General features: G+C 45.2%; 2 protein-coding genes across 3 annotated transcripts; one reads left to right on the forward strand and one right to left on the reverse strand.

The window, feature by feature from the left end:
- Positions 1 to 1,798: 1,798 nt before the first annotated feature.
- Positions 1,799 to 12,501, reverse strand: LOC311124068 (UPF0598 protein C8orf82 homolog). Its single transcript, XM_084198286.1, has 4 exons — positions 11,752 to 12,501; positions 11,615 to 11,663; positions 3,497 to 3,658; positions 1,799 to 3,328 (listed from the first exon to the last, which is right to left on the reverse strand). The coding sequence occupies exons 1-4, from the start codon at positions 11,920 to 11,922 to the stop codon at positions 2,985 to 2,987; spliced, it is 726 nt and encodes a 241-aa protein (XP_084054412.1). The 5' UTR covers positions 11,923 to 12,501; the 3' UTR covers positions 1,799 to 2,984.
- A 482-nt stretch (positions 12,502 to 12,983) lies between these two features.
- On the forward strand, positions 12,984 to 16,621 carry LOC311124067 (MARVEL domain-containing protein 3-like). Of its 2 annotated transcripts, none has more exons than XM_084198284.1 (5): positions 12,984 to 13,303; positions 13,608 to 13,734; positions 13,874 to 13,995; positions 15,066 to 15,226; positions 15,473 to 16,621. In XM_084198284.1, the coding sequence occupies exons 2-5, from the start codon at positions 13,610 to 13,612 to the stop codon at positions 15,977 to 15,979; spliced, it is 915 nt and encodes a 304-aa protein (XP_084054410.1). In that variant the 5' UTR covers positions 12,984 to 13,303; positions 13,608 to 13,609; the 3' UTR covers positions 15,980 to 16,621. The 2 variants fall into 2 exon arrangements, with proteins under 2 accessions (XP_084054410.1, XP_084054411.1); XM_084198285.1 differs by having other exon boundaries at positions 13,127 to 13,206.
- Positions 16,622 to 17,373: the final 752 nt, after the last annotated feature.

Consider the following 17,373-nt stretch of genomic DNA (forward strand, 5'->3'; position numbering starts at 1 on the left):
AGCCTCAGAAATTGCAGGCCAAATAAATGCTTCGCAGAGTTCAAGTAACAGACATCTCAACATCAACTGTTCAGAGGAGACTGTGTGAATCAGGCCTTCATGGTAGACTTGCTGCAAAGAAACCACTACTAAAGGACACCAATAAGAAGAAGAGACTTGCTTGGGCCAAGAAAGACGTGCAATGGATGTTATACCGGTGGAAATTTGTCGTTTGGTCTGGAGTCCAGATTTGAGGTTTTTGGTTCCAACCGCCATGTCTTTGTGAGACGCGTGTGGGTGAACGGATGATCTCCGCATGTGTAGTTCCCACCGTAAAGCATGGAGGAGGCGGTGTTATGGTGTGGGGGTGCTTTGCTGGTGACACTGTCTGTGGTCCTCTGTAGCTCAGCTGGTAGAGCACGGCGCTTGTAACACCAAGGTAGTGGGTTCGATCCCCGGGACCACCCATACACAACATATATTTTTTTTAAATGTATGCACGCATGACTGTAAGTCGCTTTGGATTAAAGTGTTTGCTAAATGGCATATTATTATTATTATTTATTTATTTATAATTCAAGGCACACTTAACCAGCATGGCTACCACAGCATTCTGCAGCGATACGCCATCCCATCTGGTTTGGGCTTAGTGGGACTATCATTTGTTTTTCAACAGGACAATGACCCAACCGACCTCCGGGCTGTGTAAGGGCTATTTTACCAAGAAGGAGAGTGATGGAGTGCTGCATCAGATGACCTGGCCTCCACAATCCCCCGACCTCAACCGAATTGAGATGGTTTGGGATGAGTCGAACGGCAGAGTGAAGGAAAAGCAGCCAACAAGTGCTCAGCATATGTGGGAACTCCTTCAAGACTGTTGGAAAAGCATTCCAGGTGAAGCTGGTTGAGATAATGCCAAGAGTGTGCAAAGCTGTCATCAAGGCAAAGGGTGACTATTTGAAGAATCTCAAATATACAATTTATTTTGATTTGTGTAACACTTTTTTGGTTACTACATGATTCCATGTGTTATTTCATAGTTTTGATGTCTTCACTATTATTCTACAATGTAGAAAATAGTCAAAATAAAGAAAAATCCTTGAATGAGTAGGTGTTCTAAAACTTATGACCGGTAGTGTAGATAGGATTGGCAAAAACGCACACTGTTACCTATAGTACACTCTTAAGGGGTATAGTAAATAGTGACATTTGGGATGTAAGACATAGTGTTGCAATATTTTTTAAACATTTATCGTTGGAACATAAGGTGACATGAAATGGGCACATGATGTGTGAATTGCGTTGACAACCTAATAACTGCTAGTAAACCTCATAACCTGTCTTCTGGCTCTGTGCCAACAAGCTCGCATCACAAACGTTCTATTGGTCACCAATTCATCCCACACATTAAGCCAACAGACAATGATTTTTTTGGTGGTATTTATAGGCTAGTGATAAGGATAAACGATACAATGAAAGTTAGAAAATAAACCAACATTATGTATAATGAAACCATCTGCTGTAAAACCCATATGGTTTTATGCAACAGCTTTAGTATGAGTAGGCTATGATATCCCCCACTGACCCTAAACTGCATACTTGAGGAACCATGAGGAAGAAGGACATTGAGAAATCATGACTAACAGATGGGAAGAAAACTGAGGATCTAGTGGATGTAAGTGAAAGTTAGAATACTTTTTTTTCATCTAACTACTGTAATTGTACTGTGATTTATACAGTGGTAATATAGACCAGCCCAACCCTCAGAGAGTGGCCTCCTTGCAAAGCATTACACCATAATAAAACATTTATAAAGGCATTCAGTGTGTGCAGATGCATTTTATTCATCATAAAAAGCTGTTTCATCCTTATCCAGTCAATCAAAATGCAGGGGTTCACTCTAGAGGTTTTTATTCTCAAAGCAGAGGCCCCATGGGTACCCTTATAGCAAAAGTAGTAGTTCATCAATTGTAACCTCCTGTTGGTCCACTATCTACAGAATCCACTGTCACATCAGCTATTAGTAGACAAACAGCTGAGGTTGCATCCCAAATGGCACAATACTCCCTACATAGTGCACTACTTTTGACCAGAGGGCCCCGGTTCAAGATCAGTGCACTATATAGGGAATAGGTTGCCATTTGAGACAACCTGAGTGTCATTGCAGAGGCCACAGAAATTCAACCAATGGCAGATTTCACAACACAACACTGCATAGCATTGCTCTCAGGAGGTCCTTGTAACCCAAAACGTTGTAGGAATGACCCAAAACTCCCCGGTTTCATTCTCGTGGACAGATACACGTAACATAAATGGTAGTAGCATCTGTCGACAGACTGTATCCTGATTTTCCTTCACTGATCATTTGGACAACTCACAATTTCGCAGGTGCTCACATCTATAGAATTTCTGAAGGGGAGGGGACATTTGGCCCATAGACTGACACTGGCTGAGAGTTTCCGTTTAGAACGGTGGAGACTTCGCTAGTTTCACTAGTATATTTTCTAACACGTCTCCCCCAAGAACTCGATCGAGCATCTGACACAATTATGGAAGATGTTACTTCTGCCGAGATTACATTCAGTAGACAGTGCAAACAGGGGCAAACGGTTTCTAAATTAATGGGTACAACTTGAATTTGTCCAATAGGAGGAACTGCTCATTTGCATTGTCTGACTGTTAGAATTTGTATGCTCCTGACCTGTTTGGGCCAAATTATCATTACCGTTTTGATCAATGAGGTGCACTGTTATTAATATCACAGATAGTAATGTAACAAATATACATAACCACTCGTCGTCTACGTCCCAAATGGTACCCTATACCCTACAGAGTTCACTACTTTTGACCAGCGCCCTATCTACTCTGGTCAAAAGTAGTACACTATATAGGGAATAGGGTGCCATTTGGGACACTACCATCATGTCCACTCTATACATTGCCTTTCAATTGGCAACATTAGGGCATTCATATTCTGCCCTCTGAATACACCAGTGTTATTCCAATCAGCCCATCCCTCCCTCCTCCGGGGGGAAACATCCTGCCAGTTCATTGGTTAGTGTGTGCTGTTGTCCCGCCCACAGGAAGTGTGTGGGCTGTTCTGATTGGCGTTGTTCTGGTGGGTACAGGAAGAAAGGGCTGAGCTCGATGGCGAGGGTGGAGCGCACCAGGCCGACGCCCCCCAGGCGCTCGGAGCAGGGGTGGTAGACACGCCCAGTCCCAGGATGCATGTAGAGAGACTCTGGACGGAACTGGACGGCCAGCTTGTCACCACCCCAACAGAACGACAGCAGCTCTGGGGCTCCTCCTGTCCCCACCTCTGTCACCGTACCCCCAGCGGTCTCCGTCCCTGTACCGGTAGGACAGACAGTTTGTCCTAGCTTCTGCTTGCTCTTTGTGGTTTATGCAGGGTTACTGCAAAAGCACTTTGTGACATCTGATGATGTAAAATGGCTTTATAAATAAATGTGATTGATTGGTTGATTGACTGAGTGATTAATTGGTTGATTGACTGTACCCCCAGTGGCGGGCATCAGGTGGGTGAACACCAGCGGACGGTCGTCACAGCGCAGGAAGTTCCTCTCGCGGCCACACAGGGACAGGAAGGGGAAGTGGTCCTGGTACCGCCCACTCTCGTTCCTACGGAGACGGGTGAAGAAGAACACCAGGAAGTGCTTATCTGCAAACAGAGAGAGAGAGAGAGAGAAAGAAAGAAAGAGAGGGGGGAGAGTGATGGGGTAGAAGGGGGAGAGAGAGTGAGATGGGGGTGAGTGAAACAAAACGTGAGCGCAGAGATCAATCTGGTTTCACAATGGGAACCACAAGGGGAACTTGTGGAAAATAGAAACACATCCACTGCATAACACACAATAAGAGGTCATTCTTACTATAAATAAAGTTAGACTAACTACACTTAGCCTTGATAACACTGCTCCTGCTCTCAAAACACACTACATGACCAAACGTATGTGGAGACCGCTCAGTCGGCCAGTCTGCACAGCGTGCTATCGACCCAGCGTGCTATCGACCCAGAGCTTATTGGACTTTCTGCCGGAATCACTGGACCCTAGCGCCGGATCATGACAACCAGCTAGCTAGCTGCAACCTGTTGTTGGCTGATTACCATTGCCCTATAGCAAGCACCAGTTAGCCTTGAACTAGCCTCAGGCCCATTCTCCCGGCTATCTACCTCTTTGTCAACCGGACGGGACCTCCTAGTGTTGACACTGAGCCCCGCCGATCCAACACGACTGGTTTGCCGACGAAATAGTCTGATGTGGTTTCAACAGGCTTCCCGTTGCGACGACCACGAAGATCCATCTGCCAGCCCCGGCCCGCTAGCACACGCAAACTACAACTGTGCTCCCTGCTAGCTGTGCTGAAGCACCAATTTGAACTGCTCTCGGACTCACATATTGCTGTTCACTGGACCTTATGATCACTCAGCTGCACAGCTGATGCCTGCTGGACTGTTCCTTTACACGGTACCCTGTCCTGTTTATTCTGTTTAGTCTTAGCCCAAACGTTATCGCTATTTCCAGTGGTGTCTTAGCTCTCTCTAATAACACCTGTGACTGCTTTATGCCTCTCTCCCATGTCAATTATGCCTTGCCTATTGCTGTTTGGGTTAGTTCTTATTATACAATTTCACTGTAGAACCCCTAGTCCCTCTCAAACTACCTCATATAGTTCCTTGTTCCACCCCCCATACACGCCAAGACCGGCTCAATCGATGCCTCCAATGACGCTATCTCTTTCATTGTTACCCAACGCTTAGGGTTACCTGAACTGTACTCATATCCTTCCATATCCTTTTCTGTACATAATGCCCTGAATCTTTTCTACAACGCCCGGAGAACTGCCCCCTTTATTCTATGTACCCAACGCACTAGAAGACCAGTTCTTAAAGCCTTTAGTCGTATCCTTATTCTAGTCCTCCTCTGTTCCTCTGGTGATGTAGAGGCTAACCCAGGCCCTGCAGCCCCCAGTATCACTCCTACTCCCCAGGAGCTATCATTTGTTGACTTCTGTAACCGTAAAAGTCTTGGTTTTCTGCACATAAATATCAGAAGCCTCCTTCCTAAGTTTGAGTTATTCACTGCGTTAGCACACTCCGCCAACCCTGATGTTCTAGCAGTGTCTGAATCCTGGCTTAGGAAGGCCAACAAAAATTCTGAAATTTCCATCCCCAACTATAACATTTTCCGTCTAGATAGAACTGCCAAAGGGGGTGGAGTTGCAATCTACTGTAGAGATAGCCTGCAGAGCTCTATCATACTATCCAGGTCTGTGCCCAAACAGTTTGAGCTCCTACTTCTAAAAATCCACCTTTCCAGAAATAAGTCTCTCACTGTTGCCGCTTGCTACAGACCCCCCTCAGCCCCCAGCTGTGCCCTGGACACCATATGTGAATTTTGCCCCCCATCTATCCTCAGAGTTCGTACTGCTTGGTGACCTAAATTGGGATATGCTTAACACCCCGGCCATCCTACAATCTAAACTAGATGCCCTCAATCTCACACAAATTATCAACGAACCTACCAGGTACAACCCTAAATCCGTAAACATGGGTACCCTCATAGATATCATCCTGACTAACTTACCCTCTAAATACACCTCCGCTGTCTTCAACCAAGATCTCAGCGATCACTGCCTTATTGCCTGCGTCCGTAACGGGTCCGCGGTCAAACGACCACCCCTCATCACTGTCAAACGCTCCCAAAAACACTTCAGCGAGCAGGCCTTCCTAATTGACCTGGCCCAGGTATCCTGGATGGATATAGATCTCATTCCGTCAGTAGAGGATGCCTGGTTGTTCTTTAAAAGTAATTTCCTCTCAATCTTAAATAGACATGCCCCATTCAAAAAATATAGAACTAAGAACAGATATAGCCCCTGGTTCTCCTCAGACTTGACTGCCCTTGACCAGCACAAAAACATCCTGTGGCGTACTGCATTAGCATCAAATAGCCCCCGCGATATGCAACTTTTCAGGGAAGTTAGGAACCAATATACACAAGCAGTTAGGAAAGCAAAGGCTAACTTTTTCAAACAGAAATTTGCATCCTGTAGCACTAACTCCAAAAAGTTTTGGGACACTGTAAAGTCCATGGAAAATAAGAGCACTTCCTCCCAGCTGCCCACTGCACTGAGGCTAGGAAACACTATCACCACCGATAAATCTACAATAATCGAGAATTTCAACAAGCATTTTGCTACGGCTGGCCATGCTTTCTACCTGGCTACCACTACCCCGGCCACCAGCTCTGCACCCTCAGCTGCAACTTGCCCATGCCCCCCCCCGCTTCTCCTTCACACAAATCCAGACAGCTGATGTTCTAAAAGAGCTGCAAAATCTGGACCCCTACAAATCATCTGGGCTAGACAATCTGGACCCTTTCTTTCTAAAACTAGCCGCCGAAATTGTCGCAACCCCTATTACTAGCCTGTTCAACCTCTCTTTCGTAACGTCTGAGATCCCCAGAGATTGGAAAGCTGCCGCGGTCATCCCCCTCTTCAAAGGGGGTGACACTCTAGATCCAAACTGTTACAGACCCATATCCATCCTGCCCTGCCTTTCGAAAGTCAACAAACAGATCACCGACCATTTCGAATCCCACCGTACCTTCTCCGCTATGCAATCCGGTTTCCGAGCTGGTCATGGGTGCACTTCAGCCACGCTCAAGGTCCTAAACGATATTATAACCGCGATCGATAATAGACAGTACTGTGCAACCGTTTTCATTGACCTGGCCAAGGCTTTCGACTCTGTCAACCACCGCATTCTTATTGGCAGACTAAATAGCCTTGGTTTCTCAAATGACTGCCTCGCCTGGTTCACCAACTACTTCTCAGATAGAGTTCAATGTGTCAAATCGGAGGGCCTGTTGTCTGGACCTATGGCAGTCTCTATGGGGGTGCCACAGGGTTCAATTCTTGGGCCGACTCTTTTCTCTGTGTATATCAATGACGTCGCTCTTGCTGCTGGTGACTCTCAGATCCACCTCTACGCAGACGACACCATTTTGTATACATCTGGCCCTTCATTGGACACTGTGTTAACAAACCTCCAAACGAGCTTCAATTCCATACAACACTCCTTCAGTAGCCTCCAACTGCTCTTAAACATTAGTAAAACTAAATGCATGCTTTTCAATCGAACGCTGCTGGCACCCGCCCACCCGACTAGAATCACTACTCTCGACGGGTCTGACCTAGAGTATGTGGACAACTACAAATATCTAGGTGTCTGGTTAGACTGTAAACTCTCCTTCCAGACTCACATTAAGAATCTCCAATCCAAAGTTAAATCTAGAATCGGTTTCCTATTTCGCAACAAAGCCTCCTTCACTCATGCTGCCAAACATGCCCTCGTAAAACTGACTATCCTACCGATCCTTGACTTCGGCGATGTCATTTACAAAATAGCCTCCAACAGTCTACTCAGCAAATTGGATGTAGTCTATCACAGTGCCATCCGTTTTGTCTCCAAAGCCCCATATAATACCCACCACTGTGACCTGTACACTCTTGTTGGCTGGTCCTCACTACATATTCGTCGCCAAACCCACTGGCTCCAGGCCATCTATAAATCACTGCTAGGCAAATCCCCGCCTTATCTTAGCTCATTGGTCACCATAGCAACACCCACCCGTAGTCTGCGCTCCAGCGGGTATATCTCACTGGTCATCCCCAAAGCCAACACCTCCTTTGGCCCAGTTCTCTGCTGCCAATGACTGGAACAAATTGCAAAAATCTCTGAAGCTGGAGACACTTATCTCCCTCACTAACTTTAAGCATCAGTTGTCAGAGCACCTTACCGATCACTGCACCTGTACACAGCCCATCTGAAATTAGCCCGCCCAACTACCTCATCCCTATATTGTTATTTATTTTGCTCATTTGTACCCCAGTATCTCTATTTGCACATCATCTCTTGCACATCTATCATTCCAGTGTTAATACTAATTGTAATTATTTTGCACTATAGCCTATTTTATTGCCTTACCTCCATAACTTGCTAAATTTGCACACACTGTATATTATATGTATTTCTGTTGTATTTTTGACTTTGTTTTGTTTTACCCCATATGTAACTCTGTGTTGTTGTTTTTATCGCACTGCTTTGCTTTATCTTGGCCAGGTCGCAGTTGTAAATGAGAACTTGTTCTCAACTGGTTTACCTGGTTAAATAAAGGTGAAATAAAAATTTAAAAAAATTCCAAAATCATGGGCATTAATATGGAGTTGGTCCCCCCTTTGCTGCTATAACAGCATCCACTCTTCTGGGAAGGCTTTCCACTAGATGTTGGAACATTGCTGCGGGGACTTGCTTCCATTCAGGCACAAGAGCATTAGTGAGGTCGGGCAATTATGCCTGGCTCACAGTCAGCTTTCCAATTCCAAAGGTGTTTGATGGAGTTGAGGTCAGGGCTCTGTGCAGGCCAGTCAAGTTCTTCCACACCAATCTCGACAAACCACTTCTGTATGGACCTTGCTTTGTGCACGGGGGCATTGTCATGCTGAAACAGGAAAGGGCCTTCCCCAAACTGTTGCCACAAAGTTGGAAGCACAGAATCGTCTAGAATGTCATTGTATGCTGTAGCGTTAAGATTTCCCTTCACTGGAACTAAGGGGCCTAGCCCAAACCATGAAAAACAGCCCCAGACCATTATTCCTCCTCCACCAAACTTTAAAGTTGCCACTATGCATTCGGGCAGATTGCGTTCTCCTGGTGTCCGCCAAATCCAGATTAATCCGTTGGACTGCCAGATGGTGAAGCGTGATTCATCACTCCAGAGAACGCGTTACCACTGCTCCAGAGTCCAATGGTGGCGAGCTTTACACCACTCCAGCCGACGCTTGGCATTGCGCATGGTGATCTCAGGCTTGTGTGCAGCTGCTCGGCCATAGAAACCCATTTCATGAAGCTCCCGACGAAGTTATTGTGCTGACGTTGCTTCCAGAGGCAGTTTGGAACTCGGTAGTGAGTGTTGCAACCAAGGACAGGCGATTTTTACACGCATCAGCACTCGTCGGGCCCGTTCTGTGAGCTTGTGTGGCCTACCATTTCGCGGCTGAGCCGTTGTTGCTCCTAGACGTTTCCACTTCACAATAACAGCACTTATAGTTAACCGGGGCAGCTCTAGCAGGGCAGAAATTTGATGAACTGAGTTTTTGGAAAGGTGGCATCCTATGACGGTGCCACGTTGAAAGTCACTGAGCTCTTCAGTAAGGCCATTCTACTGCCAATGTTTGTCTATGGAGATTGCATGGCTGTGTGCTCGATTTTGTACACCTGTCAGCAACGGGTGTTGCTGAAATAGCTGAATACACTAATTTGAAGGGGTGTCCACATACTTTTGTATATACAGTCGTATGAAAAAGTTTGGGCACCCCTGACAATTTCCATGATTTCCATTTATAAATAATTGGGTGTTTGGATTAGCAATTTCATTTTGATCTATCAAATAACTGATGGACACAGTAATATTTCAGTAGTGAAATTAGGTTTATTGGATTAACAGAAAATGTGCAATATGCATCAAAACGAAATTAGACAGGTGCATAGATTTGGGCACCCCAACAGAGAAATCACATCAATATTTAGTAGAGCCTCCTTTTGCTAAATTAACATCCTCTAGACGCTTCCTATAGCCTCTAATGAGTGTCTGGATTCTGGATGAAGGTATTTTGGACCATTCCTCCTTACAAAACATCTCCAGTTCAGTTAGGTTTGATGGTTGCCGAGCATGGACAGCCCGCTTCAAATCATCCCACAGACTCTCAATGATATTCAGGTCTGGGGACTGGGATGGCCCTTCCAGAACATTGTACTTGTTCCTCTGCATAAATGCCCGGGTAGATTTTGAGCAGTGTTTTGGGTCGTTGTCTTGTTGAAATATCCAGGCCCGGCGTAACTTCAACATTGTGACTGATTCTTCAACATTATTCCCAAGAATCTGCTGATATTGAGTGGAATCCACGCGACCCTCAACTTTAACAAGATTCCCAGTACCGGCACTGGCCACACAGCCCCACAGCATGATGGAACCACCACCAAATTTTACTGTGGGTAGCAAGTGTTTTTCTTGGAATGCTGTGTTCTTTTGCCGCCATGCATAACGCCCCTTGTTATGACCAAATAACTAAATCTTTGTTTCATCAGTCCACAGCACCTTATTCAAAAATGAAGCTGGCTTGTCCAAATGTGCGTTTGCATACCTCAAGCGACTCTGTTTGTGGCGTGTGTGCAGAAAAGGCTTCTTCCGCATCACTCTCCCGTACAGCTTCTTCTTGTGCAAAGTGCGCTGAATTGTTGAACGATGCACAGTGACACCATCTGCAGCAAAATGATGTTGTAGGTCTTTGGAGGTGGTCTGTGGGCTGTTTTTGACCGTTCTCACCATCCTTCGCCTTTGCCTCTCCGATATTTTACTTGGCCTGCCACTTCTGGCCTTAACAAGAACTGTGCCTTTGGTCTTCCATTTCCTCACTATGTTCCTCACAGTGGACACTGACAGCTTACACTCTGCGATAGCTTTTTGTAGCCTTCCCCTAAACCATAATGTTGAACAATCTTTGTTTTCAGGTCATTTGAGAGTTGTTTTGAGGCCCCCATGTTGCCACTCTTCAGAGGAGAGTCAAAGAGAACAACAACTTGCAATTGGCCACCTTAAATACCTTTTCTCATTATTGGATGCACTTGTCTATGAAGTTCAAGGCTTAATGAGCTCACCAAACCAATTGAGTGTTCAGTGCTAAGTAGTTACAGGTATTCAAATCAACAGAATGACAAGGGTGGCCAAATTTTTGCATAGCCTATTTTTCACATCTGATTTAATTTAATACAAATTAATATTACTACACTAAAAATCTTTGTCTGGACAATACCCCAATACTCAGCTTTTATTAGAAAATGAATGGCATGCCACTGTGATCATTTTCTGTGACGACAGAGTAAATTATTATGCAGCCTCAGAGGGGTGCCCAAACCTTTTCATACAACTGTATAGTGTGTTCCCCAATATGTGCAGCATGTATGCCTGAATGCTGTACAACAGAAGCAACAGTTTATCCACATTTAAAATTGCATCCCAAATGGCACCCTATTCCATACATAGTGCACTACTTTTGGGCCCAGGTCAAAATTAGTGCACTATATAGGGGATAGGGTGCACCATTAGGGTGCTCAATGTTCTGCTAACTAAGATTGCAGAACATTGAGTACAGGTTCTGGCCTTAACCCTGAGCGTACACTACATCACTTACATATGCTCTCTAGGTGGGAGTTGAACGCCAAACAGAGGGGGTGTTATGTGATGTTATAAGGGAAGCAGGCAACCCCCCCCCCCCACACACTTACAGTAATGGTCGGCACATGACATAAGACTATACCGAGGCTCAGCTTGTGTAGTAGATGGGATAATCATGTTTACTACAGAGTATGAACACTGAATAATGAAGGCCACCACAGCATATCTCATATATAGCCATGGGCAGAGATAATAAGATATCCAACAGGTTGTCTAGTTTCATGTCAATGTTACCTTTGTAAGAGGGTCATTTTTATGTCTGGAAAGAGGTAGACTGCTCTCTCTCTCTCTCTCTCTGTGTGTGTGTGTACTTTAAATACCTTTGAAGCACGTGACAAAGTTTTTCATTTTAGTGTCATCAAGGAAGAGCTGTGGTAAAAATAGAAGTTTAGTTAGCTGATCACTACAACAAACTAATTTCACTGTTTAGTTGTAATTTTTTGTGTAAGACATTCACCTGTCCTTGGTGGTCAATGTAGTAGAAGTATTCCCGAATGCGCGGTTCGGGGCTCTGGCCTTGTATGTAGGTGACGTTAGTACGTGTACCACACTGGGTCACAAACCGCACTACACGGAGGTACCGCAACACCCTCTGCCCACTGCTGACAACCACAGCTCGGCACAACATACTGAAGCGACCCGGTAGAACGATTGGACTTGTGTTCAACTGCGTTATATGATCAGTGTCCTCCGTGCAGCGTCAAAAACATGGCACGTAAAACCGATGGACAGACTTCAAATGTCAGTGGAAATAATTAACTGACCTGTCTCTATCCAAATGATAACGTGACGTTGTTATGAAGCTTTGGTAGTTTACTACCGGAAGCGCAGCTTTCTATGGCGGTCGGACAAATCACTTTCATAAAGCTAGCTACTGCCACCAAGTGGATACACTAAGAAATACACCAGATACATTGTTACGAAGTATACTACTGCACATTCAGGAACAAAGTATCTGTTCTTCTGTCATTCGCTGTCGAGCCTTTAAATATGACAATTTACAAATGCTAGTTTCTGGATTTATTGCGAGAAAATAGTAGCCTATTTAAATATAGGCTATTGAAAACGTTTTTATTACAGGACCCCCAAGTGCATAATTGACCTATTGGCCTAAGTGAACTCCCTGGCTCTGTTCCATGAAGATTGTCCTACATAGCATGGCTACATGAATAACAAAAAAGGCCAACTTCATACAACCAATAAATCTAATAATAAAAGTCATACTTTTAATATGACATTATACAGACATTCAGTGACAACAGTGGAGTAGTGTGCCCATAAAATATATTGACAATTGTCATTGAAATTCAACCGCACAGTAGGCCTATGCGTATAAACGACCTCATCTTCTTATATAAGACATTCCAAGGGTTGAATTAATGGAGCGTCAAAGCAACAATGTGGACACTGGACCCCCAAACAGAAGCTTCTTTCGCGGAGATGGGACGAAAATCAAACAAAGCGGCCGATTCAGACGTACTGGTCATCGCTTGGTCAGAGACAGATGAGGTGTTCAAAACAACTGGGAACTCGAGAAAAAAACGAGCTCCGACTTGGGAAAAATCGATTTGAAAGGTCATCCAACTCGGAATTACAACTCGGGAACTCCGGCCACTTTCTAGAGCTACGTCTTTCCGAAATGAAGATCACTGACGTCATAATTTGACTTTGTTTTTTCCCCCCGGAGTTCCCAGTTGTTTTCAACGCGGCAAGAGTTCCCAAGGCTGTCATTGTCAACAACCATCATAAACACACTGCTGACGAGACACCATTCTACTTTGCTGTGTCCTCCATAGACATTAAAACCAGGTTTCATCCTACAGTTTCTTCTCCCCCACCTGTCTTATTCGAGTGCGAGGTTTCCGCCTTTACTTATTCTGTGGTGGGTGGAGTCGGTCACCTGAACAACAAGGTAGGATATATTTTCTTGGTGAGCGAACTGAGATCTCCACAAAAATGTTTACATTTTCGGATTCATAGTTCACCAAACGGAATCACCTCAACTGCCAGTAAGTTTTTGTTTTTCGATTGATATAGCCTATACCTTACTTTTGGTTTGGTTACTTACAGTTGAAACTGTTCACAGTTCAGAGGGTAAATGGTTGTGGTCTCCGAGATTCAGACGTGGTTGAGACTTTTAGGAAATGTTTTTACTTTCATGCCTAATCAGAATCACAGGCTACAGTCGTTCTATTTCACTACGTTTTCTTTTGGCACAGTCTGTGCTATGCCACTGTGCCTCAATGTTCAAAGGTCGGGGTTGTATGGCGCGTTTATGACATTTGGTGACACATTGGGCATTTTTCCGTGCAGGTATGAGCCAGCCGCCCCGACCGCACAGGGGGCAAAGGGAGAGAAACGGAGAAGGTCCCCGCGAGCATCGGGAACACAGGCCAAGACGGGAGCCGCGGCACGATGATAGACCACCATCAAGCAACAGGTGTGTTCACATGATGGCATGGTCACTAGGCATTTATGGTGACAGATTGCATGATGTAGCCTATGTCTGCCAAAAAATCCACCTCTAAGAGCGGGTTGTAGGAGAGAGAAGCACTTCAACCCTCTCTCTCTCCCCTCAGGTCCTCTTCTCAGCCCCCATATTACAGGGACTCCACACCCCCTCCTAAACATGGGCGGGACCAGGAAGCCCGAAGAGAGGATCATGAGGGGTCCAAATGCACCCATATCTGCTCCAGGAGAGGTATGTAATGTTAGTGTCTTACATTTTAGTCATTTAGCAGACACTCTTATCCAGAGCGACTTACAGTTAGTGAGTGCATACATTTACATATTGCCCCCCCCCCGTGGGAAACGAACCCACAACCCTCGGGTTGCAAGCGCCATGCTCTACCAACTGAGCTACAGGGGACTAGAGAGTAGAGCTAGAAAAATAATTGGGTGGAGAAAGTGAGGCACAATGGACACAGACTCAGTCATACCTGTGAGGGGGAAGTAAATGTCTGTGTGGTCAGCTGAACACTGCCACATACCGTCAGTCAGTGTCAGGATTTAGTTTCCCTCTCTTCACCTAAACTACACCTACACCTGCCCAGCGATACTACTACCCCTGAACATACCTCTCCCTCTCCTAATACTGGTCAGACTGGTTCTCACCTAGGCTAGTAAAGCTGTACACTTTACTTGCTTTGCTGTTTTAACACCCACACACACCACCTGTTGCTTTGATTTGAGCAGAGAAATGTGATCAGTTGATAAGGGGAGAGAGGTGATTAATATAAAGAAAGTCACACTAATTATGCTCCCAAACATTTAAGGGGTATAGTAACCAAGAAAGGCGAGAACCAGATCTACTGATTTAATTGGCTGACGACATGCACACCCTCACACACAGTGGGAAAAAAAGCTGATTGTATTTGATCTGTTAAAGTCTCCCCAGTAAAGAATGTTATAATCTGTGTGAGTGTTCAGTCACCTTTCTCCTGTTCCTTTGCTAATCATTTCCAATCAGCGTGTGAGTGGAATATTGTAAATTGACTTACTGTAGCTCTCCTATGGCCTTGTAGTGAGTTTAAAATGTAGGTAGCAGTTAGTGTGACGTTCTATCCTTGGTGCTTGTTTGTGATTGTCTCTCTCTCGTAGTGTGTGTGTTAACATGTTCTCTCTTATTGTCATAGTTGTAAATATGTGTATATATATTTTTTGTTTCATTCACACCTGCACTGTTGGAGCTCAGAGCTTAAGTATTTAACTATACAGTGCAACTACATCTGTGACCCTGCGCATGTGACTAAATAAAAATCAAATCTATAGGTATCGTGTTGATCTGTTCAGTCCTGACCAATGCCCTGGTCCTGATCTGTGTGGTGGCAGCTCAGATGGTGATGTCAGGCATGTCTGCTATGGGCGGCCTGGCGGGGGGCAGCTTCAATCTTAACACTAACATCCCCTTCGAGGGCCAAGAGCTGCAACAGGTACAAGACAGAAACAAGTGTCGCATCCCAAATAGCACCCTATTCCCTATATGGTCCACTACATTTTGAGGGCTCTGGTCAAAAGTAGTACACTATATAGGGCATAGGGTGCCATTTGGGATGCAGTCATGGACTCCAGATCCATTGCCATCACAAGGTACATTCTATCATAGCATCTCCACAAGACTACATTCCCTGTTATGTTATATTATGAAGACACCACCCTAACACCGTACCTGATTGCAGGTGAGAGACCTGGACATGCAGTACAGCCAGATGAGAGCTCCGGGAATATACGGGGGCGTGGCCTTTGCCCTCGTCTTCGGTGTTGTCTCCCTCCTGTTCGTGGTCTCCGGGAACAAGCCCCCACACCTGCTGGGCCAGAGGCTGCTGATGGGAGCGTTGGTGTTCCAGGGTTTGGGGGCGGTACTCTACGTGGTGGCGGTGGGGTTGTACCTCCACTTTGTCATCCAGGTGAACAGTACAGACGTGTGTAAGAGAAGGGAGAGGTTGTATGCACGTTCAGGTTTAACCTGGATGAACTGTGATGTGGGAGGGGCGGACGCGGCTGTGGCGTTGTTCGGGCTGATCACGGCGATACTCTACACCGCCGGTACGGTGCTCACGTTCTACACGGTGCGCTGGGTCAGGGGTTACCTGGAGGATCGCAGGCTACATGAGAGAGATAGACGCCCCCCTACCGCCAGCTCCCACCCACAGAGGTCACCACTACGGTCTGATACTGCTCTGTGAGGGAGACGCAGGTTGAGTCCCAAATTCTCTATAGAGAGTGCACTACTTTTGACCAGGGCCAATAGGGCTCTGGTCACAATAAGTATATTATGTAGGAAATAGGATGCCATTTGGGATGACGCCACAGATGAACCCCGGAAGGGACCAAAGGGCTTTTTCCACTCTATCCATTTTCATTAAAACTGTCTGTCCATTTTTGATAGTAATGGGACTTGCAACTACCCACTGGGCAAAGATGTCAGTTCAACGTCTAGTTTTGATTTACATTTGATTGAGTTGTCAACAGTGAAATCAACAAAATGTGAACCATGTCATTGGATTTAGGTTTAAAGTTGGGTGGAAAAAAGACAAATCCCCAACTTTTTGCAAATCCAATAAGTTTGACGTTGATTCCAATGTCATCACATTGAATGTTTTTGTCGAAATGACATGGGGGAAAAAAACATTGATTCAACCAGTTTGTGCCCAGTGGGTAAGGCGCTTGCTCTGTAAACTTTTGTAAAGCATGGATTTGATATGAATTCCTTTTTAACTGCAACATGAATGACCCACTCTGGTCTAACAGACCGGTCTTGTCATTCATCAATACCATTTTTGTATGTGTGTATATAGAGGCTGCATGTAAATAAACCTTTACATTTATCTGCCACTCAAGCTTGATTATTTTGTATTTTCTAGTAACTCAAACCTTTAGCTTTACAATACATGCCATGATGCCACCATGTCAGACTGGCTAACATTTCAGAGGTGTGATACGTACTGTATCAGTTATCCTGCTAGGGGCAGAAGTGCTCCATATAGCTACTCCACCCCATCCCCAGTCCTGTCCCTGTTGTTACCGGGCAAGTCGAGACTGACTGATCAACAAATCACCCTGCATAATAAATAACTACTCATTATTTGTAGATCAGTCAATTTACCCATGATACATTACGGTTTTGATGCTCTCGAACATGGCCACCATCTCTCCTGCAGTATCCCCAGGCAGCATGCCAGCTATGACATTACAATGGGTCTGTCTCCTCTGCACTGTCACAATGGGTCACTCAGAACATTTGGTGCGTTCAAAACAACTGGGAACATGGAAAATACGAGGTCAATACGTCCGTGATCTTCAGGTCGGAAAGTCGGCGCTCTAGAAAGAGTTGAATGATCGTTCAAAGCTATTTTTCCCAATTGGAGCTCGTCCCCCCCCAGGTTTCCAGAAGTTGGAAGTCAGAGATTTCCGAGTCCCAGTGATTTTGAAAGCTGGAATTCTACTGTGAAGTAATAATCTGTCTTTATGACATCATAGGGCATCAAACACAACATTCTGCAATGTGAGGTAACGGTGCCTGGAACAATGACATCACAATGGCACCTGCAGCCTTGACCTCTGACCTCAATGGAATATG

Source organism: Coregonus lavaretus (assembly GCF_964263955.1).
Source record: "Coregonus lavaretus genome assembly, contig: HAP1_SCAFFOLD_566, whole genome shotgun sequence".
In the NCBI taxonomy this organism is placed as follows: Eukaryota; Metazoa; Chordata; class Actinopteri; order Salmoniformes; family Salmonidae; genus Coregonus; species Coregonus lavaretus.

Coding starts and splice junctions, on each gene's coding strand:
- LOC311124068 (XM_084198286.1), bottom strand. CDS start 11,922: ATGTTGTGCCGAGCTGTGGTTGTCAGCAGTGGGCAGAGGGTGTTGCGG. Junction 11,664..11,751: donor ACATTGACCACCAAGGACAG/GTGAATGTCTTA, acceptor TTTTTACCACAG/CTCTTCCTTGATGACACTAA. Junction 3,329..3,496: donor CCTGATGCCCGCCACTGGGG/GTACAGTCAATC, acceptor CTACCGGTACAG/GGACGGAGACCGCTGGGGGT.
- LOC311124067 (XM_084198284.1), top strand. CDS start 13,610: ATGAGCCAGCCGCCCCGACCGCACAGGGGGCAAAGGGAGAGAAACGGA. Junction 13,735..13,873: donor AGACCACCATCAAGCAACAG/GTGTGTTCACAT, acceptor CTCTCCCCTCAG/GTCCTCTTCTCAGCCCCCAT. Junction 15,227..15,472: donor AGGGCCAAGAGCTGCAACAG/GTACAAGACAGA, acceptor ACCTGATTGCAG/GTGAGAGACCTGGACATGCA.